At 52.4% G+C, this 20,678-nt stretch overlaps 2 protein-coding genes across 3 annotated transcripts in view; one reads left to right on the top strand and one right to left on the bottom strand.

Moving 5' to 3' along the window:
* Positions 1-2,981: 2,981 nt before the first annotated feature.
* LOC308420615 (long-chain-fatty-acid--CoA ligase ACSBG2-like) lies at positions 2,982-12,009 on the top strand (the record flags this gene model as incomplete). Its single annotated transcript, XM_080916747.1, has 13 exons — positions 2,982-3,117; positions 3,470-3,696; positions 4,518-4,606; positions 5,011-5,131; positions 5,650-5,730; positions 6,025-6,174; positions 6,264-6,470; positions 6,805-6,986; positions 7,094-7,327; positions 8,163-8,380; positions 8,499-8,638; positions 9,900-10,146; positions 11,924-12,009. 13 exons carry the CDS (start codon positions 2,982-2,984, stop codon positions 12,007-12,009), a joined length of 2,118 nt encoding a protein of 705 aa, XP_080772873.1.
* A 3,390-nt stretch (positions 12,010-15,399) lies between these two features.
* MLLT1 (MLLT1 super elongation complex subunit) overlaps positions 15,400-20,678 on the bottom strand; it is a 43,870-nt gene continuing 38,591 nt past the window's right edge. For both annotated transcript variants that reach the window (XM_080917299.1, XM_080917298.1), the window contains 6 exons: positions 20,464-20,551; positions 19,317-19,425; positions 17,755-17,854; positions 17,610-17,681; positions 17,446-17,517; positions 15,400-17,368 (listed from right to left, as the gene is read on the bottom strand). In XM_080917299.1, the coding sequence (XP_080773425.1) occupies positions 17,240-17,368; positions 17,446-17,517; positions 17,610-17,681; positions 17,755-17,854; positions 19,317-19,425; positions 20,464-20,551 (570 nt within the window). In that variant the 3' untranslated portion in view covers positions 15,400-17,239. The remainder of the gene's footprint in view (positions 17,369-17,445; positions 17,518-17,609; positions 17,682-17,754; positions 17,855-19,316; positions 19,426-20,463; positions 20,552-20,678) is intronic.

Consider the following 20,678-nt stretch of genomic DNA (forward strand, 5'->3'; position numbering starts at 1 on the left):
AGAGGGTGTTCAGGGGTGAGGTTCTACCAGACTTCTCCCCCTCCCTCCTTCCATCCCTCTGCTCTCTCCTTTTGTTCATGATCATCATTGGTACAGCCAGCTCACAGATGAAGGCACTCACCACTGAACCTGTCAACCTGCGTCCAATCACTAGGATCCACATGGGAAGGGAGAACTGAGCACCCCAAGTTGTCCTATGACCACACAGAGGCACAAATACATACAGTAACAATAAAATAATTTTTAAAAATCTGTAGCTAGGCAGAGGGTGTGTGCTGTCATTGCAGATCTCTGGAGGGCTGTGATCACAGATCAAGGGTGGTTGAGCAATGTGGGACCCGCTCTCAGAAAAAATAACAATAATTAAAACATTTTAATTTCTCACTAAGGAGATTGTAAACCTGTGCAAGCCTCTATTCCAGCACTTGAGAGGAAAAGGCAGGCAGGTCATTGTGAGTTTAAGGCCAGCCGGAGCTATGAAGAGTTCCAAGCAAGCTGGGGTACACAGTGAGGCTCTCACAAAGCAATTCAGAGTTCAAACTCAGGGGCTTGGAAGATGGCTTCTTTGCTGCAGCACAGGCACAGGGCCTGAGTTTGAATCACCAGCATATGCCAAACCCCAGGTGTGGTGTGATGTGCTCTGTACCCCAGCTCTGGAGAGGCATGGTTGCTGGAGCTATCTGACCTATTCAGCAAGTTCTTGTTTCTGCGGTGATAGGGCCTGAGGGGTGGCAGCCAAAGTTGACCACAAATACACAAAGTGGACTTCAACATTCTCTGTGTGTGGCTGACACTGTGGGTCCCTACAGACCACGTGCACATTACCACAGTACCATGGGTCTCTCTGTTGTTTCACACTGACTACTGCAGGTGCTGGCACTGAGGTAGGCCCTACTGCGCCCAGCTTTTACCGTGGTCAGTTTCAGGTCCTAGGAAGCCCACACATTTAGTGCAACGAGCACAGGAGGATTGGGAGCTCAAGGAAATCTCACCTCCAAAGGGAAAAGCTAAACTCTGGCCTTCCCCAAGTGTGGGCTTTGTTCTGACAAGGTCATATGCCCCACGCAGAGACCCTCTCAGGAACCTCACCAACCTTTCACAAGGCGGCCAGGTGTCACCGATGCAGACATCTGTTCAGCAAGTGACTTCTCCTTCCACAGAGCTGGTCAGTGGTGGGTTGTCCCAGAAGCGTGTGTGTGTCTGTGTGTGTGCTGTCCCTTTTTGCTCTGGTCACCCCTCAGTCTAGCCAGGGTGATGGTGGTAGTGGACGGAGAGAGGAAGGTAGATGGGTTCCCACCCAACACAACTCCATAATTCAGGCTTCTGGAATCTTCTGCTCAGGACTCCCCTTATGACATCACTAGCCATCCTCCCCTGCACCCTGCCTCAGGAGAAAAGTGTTTCCAGGGAAAGGGTATCATGGGCTTCCTTCACTCGTTGTCCACCAGTTCATTCATTCCCTCATTCATTCATTCATTCATTCATTCATTCATTCATTCATCTGTATGTGCTTGTACAGTTTTTACCGTTCCAGTGCTAAGCATTACACATCACACTGGAAACCAGACAGGGCCATTCAAGAACCTATGGGGACTCTCACAATCAAAAATCACACCAAAAGCTACCATCAGGGTCCTGTGGCTGTAGCCTAGTTGGTAGTGCTGGGCTAGTATGCACAAGGTTCGGGGTCCCATCCCAAGCATCACATAAATGACACAGTGGCACATGCCTGTCAAACCAACACTGCAGATGGTGTAGGCAGAAGGACCAAAAATTCAAGGTTGTTCTTGGCTGTACAATTTAAATGTAGCCCAGGCTATGTACGTGAGACCCTGCCTCAAACGAAACATTCACACCGTGAAACCACCATCACCACCCAGTTCTAGAGCCTTCTGTCTCTCCACTCTGAAGCTCTGCCCCGTTCAGTGCTTACTCCCACCCCTCCCAGGTCTCCACCATCCACTTCCTGTGTCTGTGATTTGCTCTGGGGCCTGCAGTGGGACCCTGGTGTATGTGCCCTCCTCTGGCGTACTTCCTTGGACAGTGTGATCATGGGCCCTCCATGTTGGAGTGGGTATCCTATCAGAAGATCTTCTCGTGGCCTGGAGTACTCACACCCCCGTTCCCACATCTGTCAGTGAGCATGAGCTAGGTGTGGCAACTGTGTGGATATGGTATGGACAGCCCCGAGTCCCTTTCAGTGGTTCCTGGTATCTGCCCAGAAGGGGGCCTTGGGTCACATTGCCATCTTGGCCCTGGCTCACGGAACACAATGATGTCACAACGGCTGCACTTAAGCTGTAGAAGGGAATGTTCTGGAGCACATCCAGTCTAGGGACTGCTTGTCCCTCTGTGGCGACAGTGGGAGGTGGTGAGAGGTGGACAGGAGTCACCACAGCCATACCAATTGATGAGGTGGCAGGAAGCACCTGTCAGCAGTTCACTAAGCACAGAAGGTACTGGAAACCCCATTCTTTTCTTCTTCTTCCCTCTCCCCTCCTTTCTGCTCCTGTCTCCAGAGTCTCATTGTAGCCCAGGCTACCCTTGAGTTCACATAGCACACACACACACTGAGGGACCTGAGTTCAGACCCCTCCCCATGGGTGTGGCAGCCCACCTATACTAACTGACAGCCAGTTTAGCCAATAGGCAAGCTATGGGTTTAGGCAGGGAGGGTGCAGATGGCCATGGCCAGACATAGCTCAGAAGGGATGTGTGGCTGAGGAAGATGTGTGCTAACTACCTCTGTCTTCCACAGGTCTGCACACGACACACACAGGAAGTGTCCCCACTAACACCCAGCTTGTTGGGTCTCTCTCCTGGCAGGCATCCCTTTATCCTCTGGTCTGAGAGGCTCCTCTCTTTCCCTCCACCACCATCCATTCCACTGTCCAAGGAGGCAAACACCCTACTGTGTACAGCTGGTTCTCTGCCCTCGTAACTGTGCGTGAGCAGCTGGGTACTGGGTCCGCATCATGGAGATGACTGCCCCCAAGGAACAATATAACCCTGAGACCAGCAGGCCTCTCCTAAAAACAAAAGCCATCTTGAAGAACAAAATTCACAGCACAAGGTTGAAAAAGGCACAAGCAGCAAACTTGGAGACAAGGGGCTCAGGTGGGAACCCCCAGGTACAGGGAGAAGGTGGAGATAGCAGGGCGGGGTCCTAGGGAGTCCTTCCGTCAGTCCAGGCACACTTCCTGGATCAGCACTGGCCCCAGAGGGGAAGGTGGCCAGGGTAAGGGTGATACCTGTAGCCTTGTGATCCTTGCTGGGGTGATCATGTGACCAACCATCAAGGTCTCATCCACCTGGGGACAGTGACAATAACTCCCTCTTCTTCTTCCAATCTTCATGGGGGAAGGGACCTCTAACTCTCTGTCCTGTTCTTGGGAGAGTTGACTCACTGTCCTCCCGAGGACCTCATCTCTCCTCCCAACAAAAGGAGTGACCTCTGACCCTGCCACAGGTACCAGCTACTGGACGTCGAAGCCGGAAGGCCAGGTGCAGCTGCGCATGAACAAGAACCCATTAGAGAACGAACCTCCGGTCACAGTGCCCGACCTGATCATGAGTGCAGCCACAAAGTACTCGCACTACCTGGCGATCGGCTCCAAGTACAAGAAAAGCTGGCAGGTGCTCACCTACATCGAGTACTACGAGGCCTGCCGGCGTGCTGCCAAGGCCTTCCTCAAGGTACGGCTCAAGCGTGAGCAATCACCAGTGTGATGAAGCCCTCTCCTGCGCATGCTCATGCAGCCACCTCCTAACCCCACTCGCCTGACCTGTCATTCTGGCTACCTGGTGTCATGATGGGATGCTTTGTAGTTGGTCGGTTCCATGAGAAGCCACTGTTCCACCCTCTGGTGTTTGTTAAATGAAAATTTAAAAGCCCCATCCTTCAGATTAGGAACGGGGACAAAATAAATCTAAAGTGACTTGCCAGTCAGCCAAATAAATAAGGTCATGGTCCGTGATCCAGGGCTGAATATAGGGAAAGAGAAGGCCAGAGGAAGTCAGTGGACTTTTAAAGTATGGTGACCAAGAAGGGAGGGTTCACAGACAGCAAAATCTCTGCCAAGTGTAGGAATGAGCTATTGAGAAATCTAGGGAGGAACCAAGCCAAGGGCATAGACCATTCAAGGGCCCTGGGCTAGAACACATTCAATGCAAAGGATGCAAACCTGGTGTGTTGGGGTAACTTTAGGTGCATGGGGTAGATGGGTGGGTGAATAAATGGATGAATGGTAGGGTGGATAGGTGGGTGGGGGTGGGTGGGTAGATGAGTGTGAGGGTGGGTGAGCGGGCAGAGGGTGACTGACAGCATCTGCAGAGGACAGACAGACAGATAGCAGAAGTGTGTGGTAGCAGTACCTCTCAGCATTCCCACAATGTGGCACCTGTGTCTGGAGGGCAAACAGTCCCGAGGAACTGAGCTTCTGAGCTGAAGACTCCTATGAGGCCAGGGTGAGGACTTCCGAGTCTCCTGGGTCTCGCAAAGGTCTCTCCTCCCTCAGGTGGGCCTGGAACGCTTCCACGGTGTGGGCATCATGGGTATCAATTCCTCAGAGTGGGTGATTGCCAGCATCGGAGCTATCATGGCGGGGTAAGGGAGACACCCGGCCGGTCTGAATGTCTTGGGGTCTTGTGTCTTTGGAAGCCAGGGGTTTCTGAGTCCCAGGAGTGTGCATGGCTACAGCTCAGTTTTCAGAGGGGTTTGTCTCTGACCCAGCTCCTCTCGTTCTCTCTTCCAGACATTGGCTCCCCTTATCTAACTCAAATATGTCCTGTGGAGCCCAACACTTAATGCCCCTTCCTCTGAAAACACTTCCTATTTCTGTCCATATCCTAGCACTGAGCACTCCTACACTCATGGGGAACATTTGAGGGAGCTTTGAAGGAGTTTCCCCCCGAGTCCCACCTTCTAACAGGTGTAAAACCCCCCAAGAACCCCACAGTTCCCTAGAGCTCTCACTTGGTAGGTCTTCAGCTCCTGAATCATTCTTCTAGTGGCATCTCTGTGGGCATCCTGAGCAGCAACTCTCCCAAAGCCTGCCAAATCATCGCTGAGACCTCAGAAATGGACATCTTTGTGGTGGATAATGACAGACAGCTGCAGAAGATTAACCAGGTGAGATGCTCTGGGCTCTGTGGATTTGGGACGCTCTACGCCCATGGGGGGGGGGTCTGGGATACCCATGCCTGCATTACACACAGTATTAGTACTAAATTTTAAACAATGGTATAGGTGGAGAGCAATAGAGGAAGATACCAAGGGCATGCCTTTATGAGTACCTGTGAGCACATGTACATACCACGCGCACGTGCGCACACCCCCCCCCCACACACACACACTGGGGCTGAGCTCAGTGGGCAGACCACTTGCCTAGCATGGATGGGGTCCTGGGTTTCATCCAGCACCACAAAGCAGAGAATGGCAGTAAGACCTGCCAGGAGCTTGAGAGCATCTTCAGCTACAGTGAGTTTGAGCCCAGCCTGGGCTACAGGAAACCCCATCTCCCCAGTCATGGAAACAAGAAGACCATTGGGAGTCCCTCCTCCTGTGTGCAGAGCAAGCACAGGTCCAAGGGCTCAGGATCACTGGGAACCTCTTATCTTTGCCTGTGCTGACCCCACGGTGTCCTGCAGATCCAAGGCTACTTGAAGCACCTCAAGGCCATCATACAGTACAGGGAAGATATCCAGGAAGTGCAGCCAAATCTATACTCGGTATGTCCAAACTGGGCAGTAAGGGCAGGACAGACAGCCACAGGTCTGGAGACTGAGGCCAAGCCTGGTTCAGGGTGAGAGTCCAGAAAGCCCAAAGTGGGATTCTTTAGTGTGTCCTTGGGTACCTGGCAGCATATTCTCAGAGTTTCTCCATTTGGGGGCATGCATCAAACGGCTTTTCTTCTCATGGCTAAGGAATATTCCAGTGTGTGGTTGAAGTTGAGGTGGATGGTCTGGGAGGGTGTCTAGGATAGCTTCTACTCCCCCGATGCCCACTGACCAGCCTCTCTGCAGTGGAAAGGGTTCCTGGACCTCGCGGATGACATCTCGGATGAAAAACTGGACCAAATCATCGATGATCAGAAGCCCAATCAGTGCTGTACTTTGGTATACAACCAGGGCACCAGTGGGACCCCGAAGGCCATAATGCTCAGCCATGACAATGTGAGTGATAGCCCTCTCTGAGGGGCTGGCCCAGCCTGGCCGCTCTTGGAATAAAGAACCTCGCCCTGACTGAGCAAGGTGCCTTCCAGATCACATGGACCACAGCAGCCACAGTTCAAAGCCTTGGGTACAAGTGTCCTCCTTATGGCCAGGAGGTCCTGGTGAGCTACCTGCCACTCTGCTTTGCTGGAATCCAGATCTTGGATGTTTGGGTGGCCATCTCCGTGGCTGGGACAGTCTATTTCCCCTCGCTAGAGTCAGGGAAGTGGAGTGGGCTACCACGAGTCCCTGGCACGGTGAGCGCTGGGGGTAAGAGAGACGGTGGCCCGATGTGGGTGTGGGGTGGGGGTGAGGTGGGAATGGTCACCCTGCTCCCTGCTGTGAGGAGAGAGGTACAGGGTCCAATTGAGAAGGGTAAGGGCAGAGGTGCTGCACGTTCCCTCCATCCTCCGGCCTCAGTCTGGCCTTTCTGGTCTCTCCCCCACTGGGGGAAGGTACCTCTGTTGGCATGTCTTTGCCTGTCACCTGAAGCTATCCTCAGTCCTATCCTGGTTCCCCGGGCTGAAGCTTCCTGCCTCGTGTCCCTGGTGTGTATGGGGGTCCCCCAGCGCCCCATCCCATCCCATTCAGGGCTTCCTGATGGAGATGCTCCGCGAGGTCCAGCCCACCACGTTCTGTGGCATCCCGTGGGTGTGGGACCGCATGCTGGACAGTCTGAAGACCAAATACCTGGACTCCACCACCTTCCGCAGGAAGATTGACCGCTGGGCCATGCGCATGGGCCTCAGCACCAACAAGAGGCAGATGATGGGGTGTGGCAGGCGCTGGACCGGGGTGTTGGGCGCTGGGTCCAGGGTGCGGGGCAGATGGGAACCGGGGGCAGCAGTCACACGTGGCTTCCACGGCTCTGCTTCTAAAGGGAGATCCACCAGCCGCTGTGCTTCGGCCTGGCTAAGAGATTGACCTACGAGCCTGCCAGGAAGTTCCTGGGTCTCAACCACTGCCAGCAGTTTCTAAACGTGGGCACGGGGCTGCCGAGGGGCACGCTGGATTTCTTCCTCAGCATGAACATTCCTATCATGGAGGTGTACGGATTGTCGGAGTGCTCAGGACTGCACACTGTGTCCAACCTCCACGCTTACCGGGTACTGAGGTGGGTCTGGACAGGCCTCTGTCTTCCCTCCAGACAGCAGCCCAATCCAGGGATCCCCTGGATTTGGACACCTCAGCAAGGGACTGCTGAGCCTCGTCGGCGTGGCTTCCCTTATTTGGAAAATTGGGGGGGGGCTGGGGTGGTGATGGAGGTGGGACCCAGGCCCCTATGAGTACAAGCAAGTTTTGGGCACCCACATATGGTGAGCAGCCTCCCTCGGAGAGTGAGCCTGGCGATGGGGCTCCGGTGAACACTGCTTCTGTGAATGGGGGTGGGGGTGGGGTGCGCTGTTTTTTGTTGTTGTTTTTCTGAGACTGGGTTTCTCTGTGTAACCCTAGCTATGCTGGAACTCCCTCTGTAGACCAGGCTGACCTCAGACTTTCAGAGATCTGCCTGCTTCTGCCTCCTGAGCGCTGGGGTGAAAGGCATGAGTGCCTGCCCACCTTTGTTGTATTTTATGAGACAGGATCTCCCTGTGTAGCTACAATTAGCCTCAAACCTCCAGCAATCCCCTTGCGCCAGCTTTCCAAACATTGCAATGACAGACATGTGCCATCACATCCGGCTTCGAGCTGAATCCTAAAACTGCAAACGCATTCTAATTGGTTGTTTTGAATGCCTCTGACCAACCATACTGACCCAAGCCTCAAACGGAGTAGGCGGTGTGAATGTCAGTCTCTTCTGATGGCACTTTGGGGCCTTAACCTGAATTATTTTATGTTTTTTCTGTGCTGCCTTGTTCCGACTGAGAGACAGTGGAGGGGTGGGGAGAGAAGCCCAAGTGGTTGGTGGGGGAACATGTTAGCCTGGTTATGGTGCCCTTCCATGCCCACAGCTCTGGGAAGGCACTTCCCAAATCCCACACAAAGGTGGAAAAGGAGAACAAGAACGGAGTGGGGAACTTGTGTATCTGGGGCCGCCACGTATTCATGGGGTACCTCAAAGACAAGCAGAGCACAGAAAAGAAATTGGACACCCACGGCTGGCTACATACAAACGACCTGGGCGTCTTGGATTTCGACAAATTCCTCTATGTCATGGGGAACACTAACGGTAAGGAATGCACACATATGGCTGGCTCCACTCCCTAGGGAAGGGGGCTTGGGGGACTCTGCCCCACCCTGGTCCCTATAAGCCATTCAGAGACAAACGCCCCTCTTTGTTACTACAGATATAATCAGGCTGAGGTCAGGAGAAATGGTCAATCCGTATCCCATTGAGGAGCGGGTGAGGACACGAATCCCCATCGTGCGCTATGCCATGCTGGTGGGCCAGGACGCCCCATACCTGTGCGCCCTCCTCACACTAAAGGTACCTACGGGACTCATCAGTGGAGGGTGGGCTAGATGAAAGTCACTTAGTCACTGTTTTAATGGCTTTTTTTTTTTTTTTTTTGGTCACTATGACTAAATAACTAAGAAGCAATTTAAGGGCCAGGAAAGACACCCCATGGATAAAGTACTTGTTATTATCACTATGATCACCTAAGTCTGGGTTCCATCCGTAAAGATGCGCAGGGTGGAGCAGACTTTATAATTTCTAGTGCTGGGGAGGAGACTGGTGAGCTCCAGGCCAGTGAGAGACCCTGCCTTGAATTTAAACGGTAGACATTGCCAGAGGCATAACACCCGAGGCTGACCTCTGACCTCCATGCCTTGTGTACACGTGAACCTGTACACAGACCCTTACACACAAAAAGTTTTAATGCACTTTAAGGAAGTTGTTTTTGTTCTTGTGAGACAGGGCCTTTCTGCAAAGCCCTGTCTGTCCTGGAACTCAATCTGTAGAACTGGCTGGCCTCAAACTCAGAGATCCACCTGCCTCTGCCTCTGAAGTGCTGGGATTAAAGGTGTGCACCACCATGCCTGGCTTAAATTTTATCATTATTATTATTATTATTAGGAGGAGGGGGAGTATCCATGTTCACTTTGTGGGATGGAGTCTCTCTCACCGGTACTTGGTTCCAGGGATGAAACTCATTTCCTCAGGCTTTTGAGGACTTTACCCACTGACTCACCAGCCCTGCTTGTGGGCGTTTTCATCTCAGTTAAGCCTCTCTAGAAACCCAGGCATCCTTTGGTTCACTGACACACAGGTGTGCCTGAAGCAGCTCTTGTGTGGTTGCCCCTCAGCTCTATGTGATGGCTCTGTGGAGGGGTGTAGAAGGATCTAGAATTTCCCCCTGTAGATGGTGTCCCTCACAGTGTGGACACAGGGCCATTGGCACCAAGGTATCAAGTTGAGAATACCAACCACAGTCTGGCTGAGGAGAAGATGGGCTTTGGGGAGCCAAAAGATCTGGCTCGAGAGACAGCTTAGTGGGTAAGGGTGCTTGCTGCCAAGACTAACAACCTGAGATGGTCCGCAGGACCCACATGGTGGAGGGGGAGAGTGAACTCCAAGATGTGTGCTTTGCAGGGCTTGCATGATCGTTGAGATGCAGACTGGCTCTGCTCCTTACCTGTGGGGCTAGTAAGCCTTTCTGATCCACGGGTACCTGTAGCCTGGAGCTATGCCATGGATATGGCCCGACGGGGGTGCTCACCAAAGCATTAACTCTGTCCCTTTCCAGTGTCAGATAAATCCAGAGACTGGAGAGACTCGGGGTACCCTGACCAGTGAGGCTGTGGCCTGCTGTCGGAAGCTTCGAAGCCAGTCCACCTGGTTGTCAGATGTCCTATATGACCGTGACCCTTTGGTCACAGAGTTCATTAACCAGGGCATCCAGGATGTGAATTCGGAGGCGCCCTCAGTGGGTGCCAAGATCATTAAGTGGGTCATTCTAGACAACGATTTCTCTGTGGACGGCGGGGAGCTTGGTGAGTGATGGGTCTGAATGGACCATGGACCCCCAGTCTCCTGGCCCATTGAGTATGGGAAGCATCTGAGTTCTTATGACTTTAGCTGATTTTCAGCTGAGTGCCCAGAAGTCTGAGGCAGGAGGATCATGAGTTCAAAGGCTGTCCAGGGTATAGAAAGAAGACCTTGTCTCATAAACAAACCTGGGGATGGGGAAAGGCTTAAGTTTGTAAAGATGCTGACTGCACAAGCTGAAGGCCTGTTTGATTCCCAGAACCCACGTTAAAAACAAAACAACCAACCCCCCTCCCCCAAAACAACCAAAGACACACAGGTGGCTGCTTTTAAAGGCTTATTTTTCTACTTATGTTTATGACTCTGCATGTATGTCCAGTGCTGTCAGAGGCCAGTAGTCTGGGACTGGAGTTACAGGTAGTTGTGAGCTGCCACATGCTGGGAATTGAACCCAGGCCCTCTGTGAAAGCAGTCAGTGCTCTAACTGCTGAACCATCTCTCCAGGTGCAGTATACCTTTTTGTTTGTTTCATTTCTTCGAGACAGGGTTTCTCTGCATAGCCTTGGCTGTCCTAGAACTCATTCTGTAGAGCAGGCTGTCCTTGAACTCAGAGATCACCTGCCTCTGCCTCCCAAGTGCTGGGATTAAAGGCATTGAGCCACGTGGCTCCCAGTACACCTGTAATCCCAGTGCTGGGGAGGTTGAGAATTCCCTGTGATACCTGGATTGTTTTTAAAAAGTTGGGTTGGAAGGAGTGATGCACATACTTCTAATCCAAGCAGGTGAGAGACAGAAGCAAGTGGATCTTTGTGAGTTTGAGTCAAGCCTGGTCTACATAGTTAATTCCAAGATAGCCTGGTCTACATGGTGAAACGCTGCTTCAGGAAAAAACAAAACAAACCCAAAATCCAAAACCAAACACCACACCACACCACACCACACACACACACACACAGCTCAGGAGATGTTCAATGGCTATGAGGGCTGTGCATAAGGACCACAGGAGCTAACCTAAAAGGCTGAATGTGGAGTTGCAGGCCTCTCATACCAGTGCTGAGGGCGGAGATAGAAGGGTCCCTGTGGCTTGCTACCAACCAGCTTAGTTCAAGGTTGAGGGAGAGCCCCTGTGCTGAAAGAATGGACAGTATAGAGAGATGGAGTGGGACCTCTGACTCCTCTCTTCTGGCTTGGCACACATGCAAGGGGCGGGGGCTGGAGCCAGACAGATGGTTCAGGGGTTAAAAGCACTTGCTGCTCTTGAAGAAGATCCAAGTTCAGTTCTGAGCACACACACACACACACACACACACACTGTACAGCTCACAATTGCCTGCTAACTCTGGAGGCCTTTTGTGGCCTCCCAGGGCACTGCAAGCACATGTACACACATGCACACACTCACAAGGACACATAACAAAATAGAAATTTAAAAACACCTCCCACATCCAAGCCTTGCTTGTATAAAGCATGGTGTGCTGAGCCTGATCCCGTATCGTTCCTCTTCATATTTCCCTGGAAGATGGGCCAACTCCAGTCAATTCCTGACTTTTGGGGTTACAGAGGCAGCATCTGAATGTTGGAGGATTCAGTACTTGACTGCCCTGTGGCTGTTTGACTCCAGGTCCATGGAGTGGGAGCTTATGCCTGCACTTTAACCACTGCCACCACCCCGTTGGAGTGGGCTTCTACTTCCCACCTCCCACTTCTCGCTCCTACCCCAGCTCCACATCATGCACCCTTAACAAGCACTTGGCCTTCTTGACAACCTTGCTTTAATCACAGGACCTATGAGCAAGATTAACAGGTCCACTGTGGTCAAGATATACCAGGAAGAAATCCAGAAGCTCTATGAGAATCCGACCTCCTAGGAACCCCATGCACTCCAATCTTCGTTCAAGTGCTGGCGTTTCATCTCCATCCTGCTATTTGGGGGACAATTTCTACAATGGAGGGAGGGCTCCCTGTGAAGGCCCTGGGTGGACAGGCATATCCTGCCCTCTAGAGTTGGTATTTGAATTGTAAAAAAATTAAATGTGTTCACTAAAGTGGTGGCTCTCACCCAGAAATAATTTTGTCAAGGGACACTACTAGATGACATCTGAGGACATGTGGCTATTGTGACAGGTGAGAAGTAGGTGAAGGCTGAGAACACAGCACAGCACTCTGTAGGGACCTGCAGACACAAATGCCAGGGTTAAGACCCGAATCTGTAGCAACTCCTAACTCAGGCTTCTTATTGACACCTCAGACTCCCAAACTGAAAGGGCTCTCACCCTAGACTTGGTTCTTACACTGGAAGCTATTTTTGGTTGCTTGGTCTGGAGCCTAGGTCCTTAGACCAAGAAAGTTCTCAGCCACAACCAGTCTCCCATTGGAGGTGTGTGTCCTCAGACTCCAGAAGAGGGCACTGGATGTCCTGGAACTGGAGTTATAGAGGGTTGTGAGTTGCCATGAGGATGCTTGGAACTGAACTTGGGCCCTCTACAAGAGCAAGCAGCACGAGCTCTTAATCTCTGGCCCTTTACACACTGTGCTAAATGCAAAGTTGAGGAATTGCTGGGACCTACAGTGTTCCTTAGAGACAGTGCAAATGCTTCCAGCTGGGAGCCTTGAAGCACACAAAGGGACTTGACCAAAGCCCCTGTACATGGAGTCTAGTGGGTAGACTCAAAAGATCTCATGCTGTCTTAATCAGAACCAGCTGGGATACCCCAACCCCACCCCCAACTCTCAACACCTCAAACTACAGCAATGATCCTGAACTCTTGATGCATTCCAGAGAGCATGCACTGGGATGTCCCTGGTGACACAGATGTGTAAGCTCTGATGGGACTGGAAGGGACCACAGTGACTTGGTCGGATAACATCCTGTCAGCTGGGTCAGATGGTGCACAGAATTTACAACAGAGAAAATGGAGTTTATATCCCCTTGTAAGGCTCATTAAAATGTAAGAAATGACATTTAGAAGGTTCTGGAAGAAGTAAGTTTCCCGAGCCCCTGCCCACACATATATGCTGTCATAATTGCTGGGGCAGGGGAGGAGGCTGCGGGCAAGGAGTCATGTAGGGATCTCCAGGGACACAGCCTTGGAGTCAGCACTCATATTGGGGTGAACTCCAAGTTCCCTGTCAATCTCCTTGACTAAGCTAGCTGACATCTTGGTCTGTTGTGTTGTGACAAACAAAGCAAGTACACAGATACAATTTCTGACTCCTAGACCTGTAAGTAGCTTGGAGGCCACTGCTATCCTTGAGATATGAGAAGGCTGAATGTGGACAGTTCCTGCATCTACCAGGGTACAGAGGATGGGACCACATAAGAGGCGGATACAGACAACCCTGGCTGGCCAGAACAGAAACTACTACTAGAACCAGTATCAAGCAGGGAGACCTCTGTTTGAGACAAGACTAGTGGTTATGCTGCTGCTGGAAGAAAACACTTGAGGCTGGTAATATTTCAAGGAGAGGTTAGATAGCACAAATAACATAGCAATTTTGGCCAAGTTGCCTGATTATAAGGTCACTGGACATACATGTCCAGTATGCTGAGTATGCTGAGACTGGAGGTTTCTAGGGAACTAATAAAGTTCTCATGAGAATGCCATTGATAATCCCCCAATGATCCCATCATCTCCATAGGAGTCAACTTAGTTAACAGTGCTAAAGGGCTGGGCTGCAGCGCAGTAGGTAAAACACTCATGAAGTGTGCACTGGATTCCATCCCTAGTACCACACAGACCAGAGTTGGGGTACACACCTCTCAGCCCAGCACTCAGGAGGTGACGGTAGATCAGTTTAAGGCTAGTGTGAGCTATACATTTTAACAATGACCCCATAGGTTAGCAAGAAATGACTTGGCTGAGGAAATGAGTATGAAGGACTAGGCAGCTTGAGCATGGTCCACCAGTGATATTACTCATCTTGGTTCAGCGTGGCTACTGGGAGGGAGACTGTGGGGAGCAGATTTCTCAGGAGTTGCTTCTGCTCTTTATAGGAACATGTTATGGGAGCTCAGTTCTTTCTCATCATGCACACACCTGCTCTCTGACCACTTGTATAACATAAAGGCTTCAGTAGAAGCCAAGCTGATGCAGTGGTCTGACTGGAGCCAGCTTTCTGAACTGTAAGATACACAGACCCTTTTCTTTATACATTACCCAATCTCAAGTAAGTTGTCACAGTCACAGACCGTATTCTTCAGTGATCTAAACTGCCAGTAAGTTTTACTAATACAAATGTAGAGAATTCAAACTTTGTGTGTATACATGTTTTTAATAACAACTGCGTGTACATGTATATCTGTGGAGAAGAGGTCAAACCCTCTTCAGATAAATCCTTTTTTTCTTTCTTTCCTCCCTCCCACTGAGCCTGAAAATGGTCAGTCTTCACTAGCTCAGCCTCAGAGGTGATGAGCACTTGCTGCTCTCCCGTGATCCCAGTACAGTCCTTAGAACCTACACTGCATAACTTGGTGATCTGCACCCTCCTGTAGCACCTCCCAACACGACAGAGACACATATAGAAATCTTAAGTCACCCATGGATCTCTTTGCTGGCTTTTGCCACTAGAGGGTGACAAGCAAGCAAATGTCTGCCAAAGGTCATACCAAGTTTGCTAGAAACAACTCTAGCAAGCAGAATCCTGATTACTGAAGGGTCTAGGATGGCTGTGTCAAGATCATACCAAGTTTGCTAGAAACAACTCTAGCAAGCAGAATCCTGATTACTGAAGGGTCTAGGATGGCTGTGTCAAGATCGAGACCCCAGAAGAATCCATTTGATTGCTGAGTACAAACCCCAGGTTGTGACCTGTGCTGATGTTCAGATCCAACAGTACTGAGACCTGCAGACCCTTCTCCTGCAGTGACAGGAGCAGGACACTGGCTACTGGCAAGCCGAGATGCCCTGCTCCTGCCTAAGTACTGTAGAGTTGTGCCTGGGGAAAACGTTTCCACCTGCTAATGGGCTGCCAAGGATGTGGGCTTCTGTGTGCCATTCATGCACCTGTGGTCCTCTGGGTAGAGCTCAGGTCTGGAAAATGGGCCCAGTGTGAGTGATGCTAGAGGCTCGTGTGCTCTGGAGTTCCTGCAGGGGTGCCATCCCTCCCACTTCCACCCTCCTGCTGCCCCACCCATCACTCCAGGACCCACGGTGCTGTAACCACGTTTGCAGGGGAACAGCACAGGTACGGGACACCCCTCTCCACAGGCTCCCATTCAGATCTTCCCATTCCTCACTGAATTGAAGGCAGTCCACCCACTGCTCCCATCTCACTTTATTTTCTATAAAACTCCTCCATCATTTCACAATTTAACAAAAAAAAAAAAAAAAAAAAAGTTTAAAATGCGGGACAAATGGCCCTGCAGCTCATTACAAACACAGCTCTCCTGGTCCCTCTGTCCAGGGCTCATCTGGGCCAGTGACATGTCTATTCATGGAGACATGTCTTGTAAAGCCCTGGGGAGGGATAGGTATCCAATACCTTTTGCACTCAGTGTCATGAACTGGTTCAGGAGGCTGCAGCACAGGGACTCACTGGGGGCAGACATGGTACTACCCCTTCCTATGGACAAGTCCCTAGAGCCCTGAGGGCTCTGGCTGCAGGCTGCTTCTTTAGGCTTCCAGACAGCCAGTATGGGCCCCAGAGTGGCTCTGGAGGACAGTGGTGTGACCTTCCGGCCAGAGGAGGTAACTGAAGAGATGGGTGGGTGCTTTCAGGAGTGCCCTGGAAGCATCTGGAAGGACGAGACATCAAGGCCCAGGGCAGCAGAAGGTCTGGGCCACTGGCAACCATGAGAGGAAGAATGGTGCCCTGGGCTGAGGCTGTTTGGGACCCTGGTGCACTCCATGTGGAGGCCAACAGCTGCCACGATGCCAGGGCCTTGTATGCAAAGGCTTAGAGGCTGCAGAACACCTGATGGAGAGTATTGTCGGCCTGTGTGGGAAGAGGTGGGGCTTGAGCCCTGTTTCCTCCCAGCTGGAGAGAGCAGGGACAGGGGCTGCAGGCAGAGGCCTTTTCCTTTCCCTGGGGGTAAAGGAAGCCTTAGAGGCTAGGGTCCCCAGGAGTGTTCAGAGACAAGGAGAGGGAGCGGGGAGGCCAGGCCTCCAGGGGTGAACCCACACTGGGGAGGAAACAACACCAACGAGGCGACTGTGAGCTAGCTTCAGCTCAGGCCACTTTCAAACACCTTGGCTGGGGCACAAACACTGACAACAACTGGAGTTGGGGAAGGGGTGGCACTCCAGGCTCAGACATGGGAAAGGGGCTGGCTTGACCCTTGGCAGTTTGCAGGGCACAGGTCCAAAGCCTCTCCAGGTGCACTGCAGAGGCAGAGCCATGTGGCCAGGAACAGAAGCAGTCTGGGGCTGGGCCCACCTCACACACACCATCCTGTCAGATTTGGCAAAAGCTCATGTTTTCAAAGTTCAAAGACTCGATCAGTGAGAGAGCAGAGGAGGAGGTCCATGGGGAATGGTTGGCCAGCCTTGGAACTGTGGGTGCTTGGCTGGCACATGGCTGCAGTGGTGGCCCTTGGGATTCCAAGATTGGTGCCTATCGTAGTGTTCACTGGCATGGGGTCTCAAGAAGCAGTGGCATCCTGGGATCTAGAGGGGAGATCCTCCGTGCCTCCAGCAGAGGGGTGGCATGAGCCTCCCCAGCTGCTGGATTCACCTAGAGCACACACAATATACAAGGCTGCATGGCAGAGGCAGGTGTGCACAGCTGACCCTGGTCATGCTAACGGACCCTCAAGTCTAGGAGACAGGCCAGCTGAGGGAGGCCTGCAAACTGTGTGGAAGACTGTGGTCATCCTGGCCACTCGGAGAAGCCCAGGCAGTAACCTGCCATTCAGTCCCACCTACAGTGGACAACTGGCAGAGACTAAGTGAGGGGCTGCAGGCCATGTGTGTCCTATGTCACCCCGCCCTGTGGAAGTGTGGCCTGCAGTACCCCTTCAACACCAACCACTGAGGGGCACTGGGGCACCATGGTTAGCTGGGGGTGGTACCGGGAGCGGAAGTCATGGCGGGCCAGCCCTCATGCCCAGCCCCTCCCGTGCCCACCATGCCCACCGTGGCTCCACAGTGGCAGCCAGGGTCATGTGGCCACGGCCTCCAGGCAGCTCTGCAGCTTGCGAACAGTGCTTTCATCCAAGGAAAAAAGGTCAAAGTCGAAGGTGGTATTGGTGACATTGAAGTGGCCAGTCTCCTCAATCAGGTTGACAATCTGTAAGGTGGGTTTGATGGATTCAGGGAATGATGCTGGGTACCAATGCTCAGGACTGGGAGGGGAGGACTCAGTACCTGCTGCAGCACATTGCGCTCACGTAAAGCCATCAGCCTCCGGTGTAGCTCCACCAGCTCATCCGTGTAAGCCTGTGTAGAAGCAAGTCAGTGGGCTGGGGGCATCCAGGGGAACGTAGGTCAAGGCAGCAGCTGCCCACACCCTCAGGCCCAGACACTCCCACCTTGTCGTAGGTAGCCTTCTTCAGAATCTTTTCAGGCTTGTTGCAGGACTCAGGGCTCCTCCGACCAGTCACCTGTGGGGACCAGACCTGTGAGCTGCAGCATGCCTTTCTCAGCCTTCCCAGGACAGAGCTGAACCCCACTCACCTTGCTGCTGGGAGGGGGTGGTTTCTGGGGAGGCAGGGGCTCACGGCCAGGCAGGCAGGAGTCAGCACTGTTGTCACTCTCGCTGTCACTGAAGCTTAGCCTGCAGAGCAGTCAGGGTGGAGTCAGAGGTAGTAACATGCTACACCACACTAGCAGGTGTGAGATGCCCCGTGTTCATGTCTTCCTGCCCAGCTCTGAGCACCAGGACCATCACACTTGCCCCCTACTGCTTCATGTGGCTGACCCTTTACATTCCAGCAACCAGAAACCATGGGGGCAGGTCTCAAACCCTGTTGTAGTCCTGCAAAGCAGGCTGTGCTCAAGTGATGGATGTCCTGAGGCACAGTGGGTAGTACTACTGAGTCACATGATGCCAGCAGGCCTGAGTCTTTGAAACTTCCCAACCTACTCCTAGCTCTATAATCTCAGTGACAGGAATGTACGAGGTCTTAGGAACCCCAGGCAAGAATGATGGCCACAGTAGTCTCCAGCATTAGTTCTTGCACTATGTGGGTTTTGGGGTCAAACCCATGTCATCAAGACTAGTGGCAAAAAAAAAAAAAAAAAAAAAAAAAGGACTAGTGGCAAGTGACCAAGTGACTATCCACTGAGCTACCCACAGGATGGCTCTTCCTCCCTCAGCTCTCGGTCATTCGTGCCCATGCTCTATCTATATCAGGCTGTTACCAGGCAGGCACAGTTTCAGGTCCCCTCACTTTTGCCCTCTCTGTGCTCAACAGACGGCAGCTGAAGGTGCTGGGCCTTGGCTCCTTAGGGAACAAAGCAAGACTCGAAGCCCGGCCACCACATTGTGTGTTCTGATGCCCTACCTGTGTGAAACTTCTGTGACACAGGGAAAACTGCAGGCCTGCTGGCTGGCAAACTCTCACCAAGGGCCCTCCATAAACATAATGTCCCCATAGTAGGGCCCACATAACTTTGACTCCTTCAGACAGGACTGTGCCTGCCACTCTCAGGAATCTACTTCCCCATTTGCTCGTAGGGCCATGCCCTCCCTGTGAGCAGAAGCCATGTTCTTGTTCTTGTACCTCACAGCCCTTGGTGTGTGCTGCTGATGCATGGGAAGGCCCTGGTTCCCTGTGGATAAGCAAAGGCTGGAGCCCTGTATATCAGGGAGGGATTATCACCAGCATGTGTCAAACCTTTTGGTACCTCTGCAGTAAACTCTTGGGCATACTACTCTACAGTAGGGCCAATGGAGCCCTGGGGTGCTATCCATCCCTAGCTCTGCCTGTCATGGCCTCATGTTCAGCTTGTTGGAGGCCTAGAAAAAGAGACCCCAGGCAATCTCCCCTTCTGGGGACCTGAGGTAACCCTAGCTAGCGGGAACCCATGCCTCCCTTTCTCCAGCATACCTGTCATGTCCAGCTCTCCCAAAGGCAGCTAAACTTAAACCATGATGGTGGATGCCAACAAAGGCCATGATAAAAAGGAAACCCTGGCCAGCTCCAAGTTTCCCAGCCCAGCCCTATTGGTGAAGCCTTGCACTTGGGTTGCCTATATAGCACCCTGGTACCAGCCTGACTGTACTGCCCACGCACCTGGACTCCCGGCCTGGATTGGCCTTGACGGTGCTCTCCTCTCCTGATGATGAGTCATCCTCATCTGAACCCTCAGACTGCATGTCTTCTACCATGGAGCGCAGGGGTCCTGAGGGAAAATAAAGAAAGCTGAGCATCTGGCTACCTTCCCAGGGCCCCCCCAGACTTACCACCACCTGCAGGGTTCCTCTGGCCTGCAGCAGGTTTCCCACCCCTACCTTCTTGGCCCTCCTCAGAGGCTTCAGGCTCCTTGTCTGCTAGTGGCCTGCAAGATCTCTCCACCACAGCAGCCAAAGGCTCAAACCCAAGCAGGCCAGCAAGGTGAAGGTCACACATTCTGCCTAGGACCAGAGTCCCCAGGCAGCCTGCACCCCTTTGTAAGGATGCCCAGTGCTTCAGTAACCCTACAGGTGCTCTGATCCACCGTCCTCCCTTTTCTCCAGAGGCACCCAGTTCCAGTCCCCTCCCTATGAATGGCACCTTGGTTTATATTCCCATCACCAAGGCAACAGAGGGACACAAAGCCCTTAATTACTGTGGTCACATGATGTTGACTCAGCTGGTTCCCTCCCTATCCAGTGGATAAGAACCTTAGAGACCAAGAACACCCATCCTCCAGCCAAGCTCCTGCCCCCAATGAGGCTGCCACCATGGGAGGCAGGCCAAGGTTCCTCTGAGGCAGGTTACAGTAGCCAGCCTAGCTTCCAGCCTTTCCCTGGTAAAAACCAGAGTAGGCAGGCCCAGAACACACACCATCATCTGATGAGCTGGCACAGACTGGGCCTGCAATGCTGAGTGATGGTCTATTAGAAGGAAGTAGGGTCTTTATGGCTATAGGTCTTTGGACCCCAGGGACTGACCTGGCTTCTGGTTGAGCACTTGTCATTTATAAATCCTACACCACTAGGAACTGTGGTATGTGTCCTGGCTGACAGCAGGGGCCTCAACTGCCTCCCGGGCACTGAGGTCAGCCCAGCAGCATTCAGCCTAGGGGTACAAACCCAGGCTCAGTCTTTCTGAAGTAGCAGGAAGATTTAGCCTATCACTCAAGAGAGCCATGCCTCTCTCTGCTTGTCTCTGTTCCTTCCTAGGCCATGCTTACTGGCCTGTCTCCACTCCTGTGCCTCCAACTTCCCTTCCGACTCACCTTGGCTGTGGTTCTGAGATGGCTCAAAGTCTGAGTCAGAGCTGGAGTCAGAACTGGAGCTGGCATTAGCTGGGCTTGACTGGGCCGACTTCAGTTCATGTGAGGACAGCACGAGAGGAAAAGAAGAGATTGTCATCTTTCAGGTCAGAGGAGGGGTAATGAAGGGGCCAAACAGCCCTGAGGCCCTAGGACAGCCTTCTGCCCCAGCTCATAGA

The sequence above is a fragment of the Micromys minutus genome (assembly GCF_963924665.1).
Source record: "Micromys minutus genome assembly, chromosome: 5".
NCBI classification, from domain to species: domain Eukaryota; kingdom Metazoa; phylum Chordata; class Mammalia; order Rodentia; family Muridae; genus Micromys; species Micromys minutus.